The sequence below is a fragment of the Canis lupus genome, chromosome 12, assembly GCF_003254725.2.
Source record: "Canis lupus dingo isolate Sandy chromosome 12, ASM325472v2, whole genome shotgun sequence".
Classification (NCBI taxonomy): domain Eukaryota; kingdom Metazoa; phylum Chordata; class Mammalia; order Carnivora; family Canidae; genus Canis; species Canis lupus.
In genome coordinates this window covers 8,150,140-8,163,464 of record NC_064254.1, presented here as the reverse complement: position 1 = coordinate 8,163,464, position 13,325 = coordinate 8,150,140, and the positions used below count along the sequence as shown (strand labels likewise).

The 13,325-nt window shown below is 45.4% G+C and overlaps 1 protein-coding gene and 1 long non-coding RNA gene across 6 annotated transcripts in view; one reads left to right on the top strand and one right to left on the bottom strand.

The window, feature by feature from the left end:
• The window catches only part of LOC112641534 (uncharacterized), a 68,525-nt gene extending 62,967 nt beyond the window's left edge, over positions 1–5,558 (bottom strand). For 2 of the 5 annotated variants that reach the window (XR_007401120.1, XR_007401119.1), the window contains exon 1: positions 5,376–5,555. This is a non-coding gene — a long non-coding RNA (uncharacterized LOC112641534). Of the gene's footprint in view, positions 1–5,375 lie in introns of all 5 variants that reach the window. The other 3 variants (XR_004804168.2, XR_004804167.2, XR_004804165.2) reach the window with 3 other exon arrangements.
• A 60-nt stretch (positions 5,559–5,618) lies between these two features.
• SAYSD1 (SAYSVFN motif domain containing 1) lies at positions 5,619–12,009 on the top strand. The gene is made up of 2 exons (XM_025418655.3): positions 5,619–5,915; positions 11,411–12,009. The coding sequence occupies exons 1-2, from the start codon at positions 5,709–5,711 to the stop codon at positions 11,753–11,755; spliced, it is 552 nt and encodes a 183-aa protein (XP_025274440.3). The 5' UTR covers positions 5,619–5,708; the 3' UTR covers positions 11,756–12,009.
• The last annotated feature ends 1,316 nt before the right edge of the window (positions 12,010–13,325 follow it).

Genomic DNA, 13,325 nt, shown 5'->3' with positions numbered 1-13,325 from the left:
CCCCCTGGCTTACTTCCCTTTCTGTCTTGCTTAGGTCTTACATGGGTCTTGCCTTAGATTCTCTTGGAAGAAGATCCTGAGATAATGATTTGAATGGAAGAAGCTTACTGGGGAAGTGAGTCCTGGGAGCACCGCCAGCGGAGCAGGGAAGTGAGACAGGAAAGAGAAGAAAAGTGATATAGGATGCTTTCATTAGCAGATACTGCTGTGGGCAACTGAGGCTTGCTCTACCCGGTAATCGGGAGACTCTATGGAACACACCTCAAAGTCATCCCCCATGAGGGGTGAGGGAGCTGGGGTATTCATCGGCCAACTCCCACCCAAAATTGGTTGGAGGCTATTTGAGGGGTGTGGGGAATAACCGCCCACTGCTGCTAGTCTGCCTCATGCACTAGTTGAAAGTACTTGAGCAGCCACAGTAAGCCCACAGGTGTTACAGAAGAACTCATCAGCCAGTGCAGCCATAGTGTGATCTGAGGAGATAGGAACAGCAGTGCCAACACCTTATATGACATATTCTTAGCCTAATGCCCTACAAGTCTTCCATTCTCTCCTCCTGGTTTGTTCTACTTACATTAACATGAAGTTCTCAACATTCCTGAGAGGTGGCTGGTCAGCTTCTGATTGAATACTGCCAATATTGGGGAGCTCACTGCTCTGAGGCAGCCCATGCTAGTGCTGGAATAATTGAGTTGCTGAAAAATCTTTTTTTTTTTTTTTTTAAGGTTCCACATGTTCCTTGTAATTTCTGACTGTTGACCTTAAGTCTGCCTTTTGGATCCCCACAGAATGATTCTCTTCCTCCATTTACAATAGCTTTTTTAATAGTTTCTAAAAGTAACTAGTGTATTTTCACTATGATTCCTCTTCTCTGGTCCAAATCATCCATTGCCTTTACCACTCTTAATATAATATGGTCTCTAGACCAGTTATTCTTAGCCCAGGGCAAATTTATTTATCTAGTTATTTCTAGACATGTGACACTGTCTAGAAGCATTTTTGGCTCTTACAACTAGCAGGGAATGCTACTGGCAACAATGGGTTGTGGCCTGGGATGTTGCTAAGTATCCTAGGAGGCCGGGCACCTGGGTGGCTCAGTGGTTGAGCGTCTGCCTTTGGCTCAGGTCATGATCCCGGGGTCCTGGAATCGAGTTCTGCATCAGGATCCCCACAGGGAGCCTGCTTCTCCCTCTCCTATGTCTCTCCCTCTCTCTGTCTTTCATGAATACATAAATAAAATCTAAAAAAAAAAAATCGAAAAACAAAACCCTAGCTTACAGTTATTTATCTGATTTAGAAAGCACCAGGACAGGGACGCCTGGGTGGCTCAGCAGTTGGGCGCCTGCCTTCGACTCAGGGTGTGATCCCGGGATCTGGGATCAAGTCTTGCATCAGGCTCTGGGCAAAGATCCTGCTTCTCCCTCTGCCTGTGCCTCTGCCTCTCTCTCTCAGTCTGTGTCTCTCATGAATAAATAAATAAATCTTTTTAAAAAAGAAGAAAAAGAAAACACCAGGTCTAGATGGTTTTACTACTAAGTCCTATCAAACATTCAAGAAAGTTAATTCCTATTTTATTCAAACCGTTCTAGAAAAGGGGTGTGTGTGCAAAGATGGAGGTGTACTTTAGCTTATTTCATAAAAGTCTGTAAAATAACCACTAAGCTGAATCGAGCTTTGAATTCTATATTTTATAAAGTGACTGGGTTATTCCAGGAATGTAGGATGTTTTAAGAGAAAATCTATTAATGTAACTCATTACATTAATAGATTGAAGAGGTGGCAAGGAGTCAGGAATGGACCACAAGCACACAGAGAAATGTTCTTTTTGAGTAAGTTTTTCTGCGTCACAAAACCCACAAAAATTCTGTGACATAAAATAAGCATTTGTTTTTTATACATCTTGGGGGAAGCTAGGGTCAGTTATTTGAGGCTGGGCTCAGCTGGGCACCCCAGCTTTAAACGGCAGGTCTGTGGGTCAGCTGGGTGACTATATCCACATGACTCATTATTCTTGGACCGGCTGGCTAGCTGATGCAAGTTCATCTCATGGCAGTGTGGAGTATTGAGAGGGTGCAAAGCCGCAACGGGACAAAGATGCTTTGAGCCCCTGCTTGCATAATGTCTGCCATTATCCTATTGGTCAAAGCAACCTGCATGGCTGAGTTCAAAGTCAAGGAATGGGAAACTATACTGTGTCTTTTATGGCACAGATATAAGGAGTGAAGAATCGAGGCCAAAGATTTAATATATCACAGGGCATGTGAATATTTTATTTTTAACTTACAAATATGATAATTTTATGTACACATACAGGTTTGCCCCAGGTGTGTATATGTATATATGCATATATGTTCATATATATATAAACTTGGTATGTGCAAACTATTTCATAAGAAATGTAAATTTCACACATTAGGTACACTTCAGGACCTTTCTTATTTACCAGCCTCATTATCTTATTCAAAAAGGAAATGAAGGGGCGCCTGGGTGGCTCAGTGGTTTAGCCCCTGCCTTTGGCTCAGGTCATGACCCCGGGGTCCTGGGATCAAGTCCCACATCACGCTCCCCGCAGGGAGCCTGCTTCTCCCTCTGCCTATGTCTCTGCCTCTCTGTGTCTCTCAGGAATAAATAAATCAAATCAAATCTTAAAAACATAATAAAAAAATTTAAAAACAAAACAAAAAAAGAACAAAAAGGAAATGAAGTTTGGCAGTTGTTTTTCTTCTTTTTCATCTTTACTTTTTTTTTTCATTCTTTCAACCTCTCCCAAGAAGGATTTAAAGAGGTTTACAAAACACTGAGACAAAATAAATGTATAATAAATCAGAAAATAAGGCAAAGGGAAAATAAGGTTTCCAAAGCAAGATGGGGCTGGAATGGCATTAGTGCTTGGCTGGACAGTCTTCATTTCCTCCTCCTGATCCTCTTTCCCTCCTTCCTACTGGTCTGTCCTCCTTTAAGGGCTTCCCTGTCTTGGGCTTTTCCTATACTATACAGGTCTCACAGGGTCTGACAATCACCGTCTCCTCTTGCTGCTTCATCCTAGAGGCTGGTAACACCTCCTACAAGCCATCCCCAACTGGCTCCCTTAATCCCGCCACATCTTTGTAATAACTCCTTCATGAAACTCATCTTAACCTGTTCGAAAGTGTCATTTTTCCTGCTAGGGACCCTGATTACAAGAGCCCACAAATCACATGCCTTAAGTGTAAATACGCACTAGAAGTAGACCATAAACACAGCTCTCAGGTCTCAGTGTGATTACCAAGTGGGAAACACAATCGATAAAAGAACCTTTAGTCCCTTGAGAGAAGTAGACCTACTCCTCCCCGCCCCCTCCCCCCTCCCCACGCACACCCAAGAGAGGCAATTTTCTCTGCCCTTTTTTCTCTAAGAGGTCATTGTGGTGTAATGACCCCATTCTTTTCTGTCTTACAAACCATCTCTCTCCTGGGCTCGGTCCTCCAATATCTTCCCTCCTTATCTGCACTCACCCTCTAATTGATCTCATCTAGTTTTATGGCTTTAAATATCACACACATGCTGATGATTCCCAATATGCATCTCCAGTCCTGCCTTTTCCCTGAACTCATTTTCACCACCCAGTTGCTTACACTGAGTATCCCATAGGTATCTCGGACTCCTGGCATGTCTGAAACAAAACTCTCCATGCTCATGCCATACCCCTCTCTTCCTAGTCTTCCCTCATTTCATTAGATGGCCCCAGCAACCAAAAGGACCAAAGGAGCACCACCCGGGAGCCCCTGGCTGGCTCAGTCAGTGAAGCACGCAACCCTTGATCTCTGGGTCATGAGTTTGAGCCGCACGTTGAAGAGATGACTTTAACACGTTTTTTACTTGGTTACTCAGAGTGTGTGTCTGAGGGCGAAAGAGGATGGCAGAAATCTATCACGCTCCATTCTTTTTTCCACACATTCTGCATCCAATCCATCCACACATCATGTGGCTCAGATCTTCAAAATATATTCAGAATCTGACCACTGTCATCACCACTACTCTAGCCCAAACAGCCATAGTCTTTCTTGTCCTACTGTGCTTCCAACTGGTTTTCCTTCTTCTACTCTTGCACTCTTCTGGGGGTCCCAGCTGAAGCAGCCAGTGTGATCCTTTAAAAATATATCATATCCTGTTGTCTCCTATTCAAAATCTTCCAAGAAGTTATCATCACACTCTGAATGCAGTATAAAGTCTTCACCATGCCTATAAGGCCTTATGTCTGGATATCTGTGACTCTTTATTTTCTTCAATTCTCTCCCTCCCTCTGCTCTGGTTATGCCAGCCTCCCTGATGTTCTAGGAGCAAGTCAAGCATATACTTAAGGTCTCAGGACCTTTGCACCTGCTGTTTCTTACAACTGAAACACTCTTTTCCAGATACCTACATGGTGCACTCATTTCATTTAGGTCTCTGGGGGAAACAGCTACTCCTCCGAGAAGACTTCCTTGGTCATTAACTCTAACTAGTCCTGCCGTCTTTAATCCTTACTTTATTTTTCTTCACAGCACAGATCAGTACTGACATCACATTAAATATAAATATGTAGTTATGCATTTGTCTATTTAGAATGTAAGTGCCAATAAAATGGGTTTATTTCATTCACTCCAGCATTTCTGGTGCCAAGTACAATACTTGACACACAGCAGGGTCTTGATAAATATCTGCTAAAGTGAACGCAAGGCTCCATTCTCCTTTGTCTAGTTTCTTGACTCCAACTCAGCAAGCTCCAAGAGATATTTGAGTCTCATTTATGTGAGTGGCACTTAGCTAGATGCTTAGGGCTTTAAACGTCTATTTAACATCTCTCTGTGTGTCCCTCATGAATAAATAAATAAAATCTTTAAGCAAAATCTATTTAACAGACACCTGGATTGTGAACTTCTGGACGAGTAGTGACTGGGAGAAGGCACAAGGGAGCCCTCAAGGTACCAGCAGGTTCTTTTTCTAGGCGGTGCTTATACAGGTGCATTCGTAATCACAAACCTATTGAGCCCTACTCTTAAGATGCGTGTGTGTTAAATTGCACCCTAAGAAAAGGTTTCTGGTTTTAAGTTTCTGAGCCATCCAGGCCCATGGAGAGGCAGTTTGCAATGAAGAGGTCTGCGCGGCCCGCGGCCCGGCGGGCGGGAAGGTCACCCGGCAGGTGCTAAGGAGGCCGGCGTCCTTCTAAAAGGCAGAAGGGGAGGCTGTATGCGGGCACCCCATAGGAGTGCCCAACTGCTACAGGCACCTGCACCTGCTGGGAGCGGACCCCGAGCTGGATGGACACGGTGCAGCTGCCCTCAGGAGAGCCCCGCAGCAAGTCCGCGGTGTCTTCACGCTTTAGATTTTTTTTTTTTAAGTTTTTATTTACTCACGTAATCTCTACACCCAACAGGGGCTCGAACTCGTAGCCCGAGATCAAGAGTCCGAGGCTCTTCCGACCGGGCCCGGCAGGCGCTCCGGCGCCTCGACCCCTAAGCACCGCCCCCGAGAGGCTGGCGACGCGGCCGCGCGCACCGAGGAGGGACCGACGGCCCCGCGTCCCGCCGCACCAGCGTCACAAAGCCCGCGCTCGGGGGCCGGCCCGGAGCCGCCAGCGCGCAGGCGCGGCCCGGAGCCGCCGCTGCGCAGGCGCACTGCAGCCGGACGCCCGGCACCGCGGAGAGCCGGGGCCCCGCGAGCGGGAGCGCGCTCCCGAGGCGCGCGCCATGGAACAGCGGTTAGCCGAGTTCCGGGCGGCCAGGAAACGGGCCGGGCTGGCGGCGGAACCCAGCACGCGGAGCCACAGTGCGCAAACCGCAGGAGAGAAGGCGGAAGCGGCCGCGACTCCCAAGGCAGCCCCAGGCTGGCTGACACGGTTCCTCGTGTGGAAACCGAGGCCCGCCAGCACCCGGGCCCGGCCCAGCCTCGCTCAGGTGAGAGGGAGGCCTCGCCCCCGGGACCTGGCTTCCGGGACGCCGTCTGCGCCTCCGGGCAAGCCTCGGTCGGCGCCCCGCCCGCGCCCCGCCCACGCCCGCGCCCCGCCCACGCCCGCCGCCTGGTGCCCCGCGGGCCCCGCCCCCGCCGAGGAGCAGGCCCCGCCCCTCCGGCGGCTCCCACCGCGGCTGGCGGCGCTGGGCTGCTGCGCGGCGGCAGTGCCCGGGCGTCTCCGGCCACTCGTGTCAGCGCTGATCCGTGGCTTTGACATTTTTTTTTTCCCCCAGCCTGCGACCCACGCAGCTCCTGTTTGCAGTCGGGAAACGAGGGGTCTAGGGCCCTGGAAAAACGCACCTCTGCCCTCGAGTTCCTCACAGCGAGTGGTTGTGATGCCCTGCGGCTTCGGGGAAGCCTCTCCACCACCACTTGCAGCCTCAGCCCTCCGCTAATAGGGCGTAAAGGGTCTAATTGGATACTGCTAAGAAGTGGCAGTAGCGAAGTATGTCTCTGACTTCGCACCTCGGCCGCATGCAGCCCGGACAGCCTCTGCTCTAGACATGGCATTTGAACACAAAACTTGCAGAAATGTGGTCCCTCTAACTGCGAGAGGTGGCCGTAGCTTGTGCACGCTTGTGCACCGCTGTTGAACTAGGGAAACGTACTCAAGTGCAACAGTAAATGTTCAGGTGAAAACAGTATTTCGATGAGTATTACAGACTTGTCACCCTTTAATTCTTGGTATCCTCGTGTTTTGCAGATGAGCTTGATGCCCATCTGTATTTTCATTTCGTTTTCACTCAGGAGTGATGCGGCAAGGGGCCTTGCAGGTGTGAGATTGGATTATCTGTGTTGGAATACAGGACACGACACCGAGGGAAATTCGGTGCTTTGAGACAATCTGTGACAAAGTCTTTGTATCTCAAAAGTGTAGTGAGAGCCAAAAACCCCTTTTGAAAATGAAAAATGTACCGAAGCAGAAGTGTACCTTACTCCTCTTAAAATTGTTTCTCTTAGTTCATTTATTATTGCACAAAATCTGGTTTTAGGCAATTTTTTTTTTTAAACCAACGAGAACTCATTGTTACTCGATTTTGATTAGATATTATTCTCCATGACATGCAGGGTTCCATCAGACTTAGAGAAAGAGTTCAGCAGGGTCCAAACAATCCCATTTCCTTGCATGCAGTTTGTCTCAGGGTAACTTTATTGTTGATTAGAACTCACTGAGCATAATCGCTTAAGATTTTAGAATCTACTTCCCTTACCCTTTTTCCTCTCTGCAGTTAAAAAACAATGTCTAACCCACACAATGAGGATTTGCCTGTAATGTCTCATTTCCAAAGGACTATGAGATCATTGAATTGGACCCAGAGAAGCTGAGCTTGAGAAAGTTTCCATCAAAAACCCAAAAGCTGATGTCCTGACACAAGGATGACAGGACATGCTGGACTCACAGTTGGTTCTTATTAATTACTCTGTTTTTCATAAGGAATTCTGTCTTAAGCACATTTTCATTGATTCTGTTATCATTCCTGGGTTTGCTCTGGTGTGAAAATTCTCATTAAATTGTTTTTTTTTTCCCCTCCCAATTTACCATCCATCTCTCTTAATAATTTTGCTGACAGGAAGGTGGCTTGTCAGAAATTTCTTTAGCCTTCTATTTGTAATTGCTTCTTGGTTGTCATTGATAAGGAAGCATCCATATCCTCCGTCTGCCACTCTTGAATTTAGCTTGAAGAAAACAGTCCCCAAGATAAAATATTTCTTTCTGTGACAAGTTTCTACCACAGTAAGCCCAGAACGCTTATGACTTTTTCAATTCTGCAGAACCACCCCCCTCCGCCCCGTCTCCCTCACCAGGCATACCCCCACAGCAGCCCCAAGTGCCCACACATCCTGTGACTTCTCACCCCAAGCCTTGGCTCAGGTTGACCACTGCTCAAATGCTCTCCTTCTTTGGAGTCAGCTGGCTAAGCACAGCCTTTGCATCACTCCCTTGGATCTAGGAATCCTCTTTTAATATCTTCCTTTCCCTCGCCATCATTCATTTATTCAGCAAAATTATATCCTGTGCCCACTCTGTTCCAGCTGCTGTCCTTAATCCGAGGAAACAGGGTGATAAAGGTCGATGAAGCCCTGTTCTCGCAGAACACACATTTGCTTTGGGGGCCACAGACAATAAACAAAAGAGTGGAATAATGAATGCTATGAAAGGGGAAAAAACAGGATAGTGTGATAGTGAGTTGGGGGGGTGAGAGATGCAGAACACCTTTAGATCGAGTGGGCAAGGAGGACCTCATTGAGGAGGTGACATTTCATAAGGAGGAGCCACTTTTGGAAAAACCCAAGACAAGGCCAAGGGCACATGTGGTAACATTTTTTCTGAGGTTTGTAGGCGAAGAGGGAGCCAGCCAGGTGGTATGAAGGCAAGTGGGCATTCGGCTCAAAAAACCACAGGTGCAAAGGCCCTGAGGTGGGAAGCAGCTTGGTATTTAAGAAATGGAAGTATTTTCCCTAAAAGATGCCCCCATGTGCTGTGACCACCACAAACACTTCCATACACAGCTTTTATAGCAGAAGCCACACTGGTACTAACCACACTGGTACTAAAGCCAATGCCAAATAAGGTAAAGGAATTTCTGTATCTCCCTTCTTGTTTGTTTCTTTTGCTAGTTGGTTTGCGGCTTCTACCCTCCTCCATCTCCTTCTAGGTCTAACCCTTCCTCTTGCCATCTCCCATAAAGGCCCCTTAATTAAAGTACAAAGGGCTTTGGAAGGAGACCATCCTAGGATTCTAGACTAACCTCATCTCTGCCTATCACTAGCTGTGTGACTTTAGGGGAGTAACTTAACATCTCAGTGTTTGCTTATCAGTAAGTTGGGATTAATAGTGCCTGTCTCCTGGATTACAGGATATCTTGAAGGCACCCAATAAGTGGTGGCCATAAGCATTATTCTTTCTATACTCCCTCAATAATAAATTCAGTCTACTATGAATTTCAAGTCGTATACATTCCAAGTATATTCTGTATCCCTCAGTCCATCATTTCTCTGACTTCTCCATCACCCCCCTTCTTATGCCTGGTCCTCCTGCATGAGCTGCTCACAATTTACCTGCTTTTGCTCTTGTAGCCCATTCTCTGCTTGGCAGCCAGAGTATAGTTTTAAATATAAATCAGATTATATTAGTTCCCTACTGCGACTTTCAGTGATTTCCCTATTGTTGCACACTGGTCAAATTGGAAAGGGACATTTATTTACTTAACAAATGTGTGTGTGTGTGTGTGTGTGTGTGTCAGAAGGGGGTGTGTTGCTGATAGCATGTTAAAGGCTTTTCCAATCTCCCTGAAAAAGTGTAATAATTACAACATTGACACGAAAAAAGGTTCTAACAAAATAGAATTTCTGAAGCAACGTAAATCAGATGACCTCCGTTTTTTTATTGAGACCAAATGATGTTTGTGATCCCCTTTTAAATTATCACAGAATGGGGGGATATAATTGAAGAAATGAACTAGAAGTTATGCTCTGTATTGAGAAACTGTGTGTGAGGTGCTGTGTTTGGGTCTAGAGATGCCAAAAGATAATGAATGGCAGTCCATTGGCCTCCTGGTAGCAATCTAGGGACCTGTGTGACCTGCATTAAAAGAAAAACAACTGGCAGATAGTTTGGTGCTTAGTGAGAAAGAGAAGCAGTTAGTGCTCTGGGAGGCTGAGGAGGCACCCTCTCTCTGTTGATGGCCGAGGTCAAGCATACACATTTCTTTTTTTTTTCTTAATTTATTTTTTATTGGTGTTCAATTTACCAACATACAGAATAACCCCCAGTGCCCGTCACCCATTCACTCCCACCCCCCCCCCCGCCCTCCTCCCCTTCTACCACCCCTAGTTCGTTTCCCAGAGTTAGGAGTCTTTACGTTCTGTCTCCCTTTCTGATATTTCCCACACATTTCTTCTCCCTTCCCTTATATTCCCTTTCACTATTATTTATATTCCCCAAATGAACGAGAACATATAATGTTTGTCCTTCTCCAACTGACTTACTTCACTCAGCATACATATTTCACCAGTCATGCTGGCCTTGAAAGAAGGCAGAGGGCTGAGGAATGGGTAGGAAGTGGAGCCTGTCCCAGGCTACAGGTGGGCAGTGTCTTTGGGTAGTAATACCTGTTGAACTGTGGTAGAAATCCATTGATAGAGCAGTGGATTGTGGATTGTGTTGTACACGGAATTTTTTTTAGGCCGTTGTTTTTCAGACTGCAAACCGTGACCTATTGGTGGTGAAATCAATTTAGAGGATCTAGTTCTCTGTTAAAAATACTAAAAAATGGAACAGAAAATGAGGATTTCATATGTGGTGAAGGTATTTATTGGTTTGTGAAACTTTTTCTACATATATAGCTGGGCAACGGTACAAAATGTATTTCTTATTATGGTCCATACCCAAAAATGTTGAAAAAATACTGGACTAGGGCAGCCCCAGTGGCGCAGCGGTTTAACGCCGCCTGCAGCCCAGGGCATGATCCTGGAGACCCTGGATTGAGTCCCATGTCAGGCTCTCTGCATGGAGCCTGCTTCTCCCTCTGCCTGTGTCTCTGCCCCTCTCTCTCTCTCTCTCTCTCTCTGTGTCTCTATGAATAAATAAATAAAATCTTAAAAAAAAATACTGGACTAGAGCTCAGGCCTCTCTAAAGCTGCCTAAATATCTGTGTCTCCTGTTAGCACCCAACACAGGGGTCCGTGTACTGGCACTTTTCTGTTGAATGAATGGAAGGCCTTGCTTGGATTCCGGCCCAAGGAGTTTGAATTTTAAACTTCAGGCAGTAAAATTTGTTGAAGGTTTGTGAATAAGAGATTGATGGGTATTTTAGGAAATTCACTTAGCAGCGTTATGTAGGATGGTTTGGAGAGGGAAGAAATTGGAGGCAGGGAGTCCAGTTAGGAGAGACTGCCTGGACCTGGGGGTGTGTAGGACCGTCCTGGGATGGAAAGGTTGTGGCTATACTGATGATTTGTTTTTAATAAGTGGAAGGGATTTTTATTTCCTGTTTCTGGTATACTTCTCAGTTTAGAATCATGTCACTCACAAAACTATAGCTCATCTAATCAAGTCAATAAACATTAATTCTGTGTGTAAGCATTAGGTGTGGTTGTTGCATTATCAATTACTGGGGAGTTTCTGTATGGGGCACAAGTTAGCCCTTTATAGCAGAAGACTAATCTGAGGAAGTGACTCCCATGAATGGGAATCCATCTAAATGCTGTAAAGTTTTTTTTTTTTTTTTATCAAGTCACACACATCTCAGTAAGTGCAGATCAGTTTCGATTCAGTCGGAACAGGGCATGTGAGTTCTTTGGAGATGATTGTTTTAGAGAGCAGGGCAAGAAAATAGAAATCAATGAACCGGAGGCCTTCTCAGGGCAATGAGAACTCTCTCTCCAAATTGGTTTTGATCTCTGAGCCCATTACTCTTTGTTTGTTTCTGTGTCCTAGGAAGTGGCTCAGCCTGGGAGCAGCACATCACAGCCACCACGGAATACAGCCATTCCTCTGTCATCGCCCCGGGACCAGTCTGTCCTGACCAGCATCACTTTCCTGAAGGTTCTTCTCTGGTTGGTCCTGCTGGGACTGTTTGTGGAACTGGAATTTGGCCTGGCCTATTTTGTCCTGTCCTTGTTCTACTGGATGTACGTCGGGACACGAGGCCCAGAAGAGAGGAAAGAGGGAGAGAAGAGTGCCTACTCTGTATTTAACCCAGGCTGCGAAGCCATCCAGGGCACCCTGACTGCAGAGCAGTTGGAGCACGAGTTACAGTTTAGACCCCTGGTGGGGAGATAGACCAACTCTGTTGTCATGCAGCTAGCCTCACATGTAGTCCTCAGAGCCCTTCTGTGTGGGCTTGCGGGTTTGACTTCAGGTGCCCAAGAATAAGGACAGCTTGCAGGTTAGTTCTGGGACGCTGAAGTGCTACATTCTTTCCCAGATCTTTTGCTGCAGTTTTATCTTTGAACTTTTCTTTGGTTTTAGTGAAACCCTGTGAAAGATACCACTGTGGATCTGATGCAATTTATAAAAATTACCTACTCAGGAAAGTGATCTGTTTGTCTCATTATTTGAGAGAGATGGTTTTCAGAGCATTAGAAGGGCACTGAGGAGGTAACTTTAAAATACCCAGCTGTTTAGGGACGCCTGGGTGGCTCATTTGAGCATCTGCCTTTGGCTCAGGTCATGATCCTGGGGTCCTGGGATCGAGCTCCACATCAGGGCTCCCTGCTCAGCCGGGAGCCTGCTTCTCCCTCTCCCACTATCTGATGCTCCCCTTGCTTGTGCCCTCTGTCTCTGTCAAATAAATAAAGTCTTAAAAAAAAAAAGTACCCAGCTATTTGAAGGAATGGGGCAGTACATCAGAACTGTGTATTAAAATAAGTTTTCTTTAAGTCTTTTCATATTTATAGCATTTTTTTTTCCTGGAAAGTTTAAGCTGCAAGTTTTAGTTTTTGTTTTTTGGGATTTTTGTTGTTGATATTGTTTGTTTTTTGTTTTGTTTTGTTTTGTTTTTGTTTTTCCTTCCTGCTTTAAATCTTGCTTTTTTTCTTTTTGGTCATTAATGGTATTGAAAAAATATCTTTTTTTTCTTAATGAGAAATTGTTTTTTAAAGATTTTATTTATTCATGAGAGATGCAGAGAGAAGGCAGAGACACAGGCAGAGGGAGAAGCAGGCTCCCTGCAGGGAGCCCGATGTGGGACTCGATCCTGGGACTCCAGGATTATGACCTGAGCCAAAGGCAATGTTCACTGCTGAGACACCCAGGCGTCCTGAAAAAATGTCTTTCAAACATCTACTTTTCAACAAAAGATCCCCGTTGCCCATCACCATTTTTCACTCTCCTCAGTTATTCTGCTTCTACTCAATGAAGGAAGATGAGACAAAGTCCTAAGTGACAGGTGTGAGGAGGGATTTCACAAAGTCAGTGTTGATAGATTTAGTAACTGGCTATTGATGAATTCAACAAGAAAATAATTCTTGAGTGTATTCAAATGAGAACTATGGAAGTGGAACTCCAGACTTACTGGCAACTTGGTTTGTTTCTTATATTCTGAGGGCTCTAGAATAAGCAGCCCTGTCACCTGTGGCCTCTGGTAAGAAATTATGTAAATGGTGGTAAACAGACATGATTTCAGTTGTCCTTCCAGTACAAAGTTAGAGTTTGGGTTCATTAAATTTGGGCAAAGTAAACCACTAAATACCTTTTTTATGAGATCACACTGATGAGTAAGTAGAGTCTGGTTTTAAAGCAATAGTTTTTTCTAAACTTAAGATTTTAAGAAATTAATGATTCCTCCATAAGTTTTCATAACTTCAGAATGCAGTTATTCTTACATAATGACAATAACTTTAATACTTAT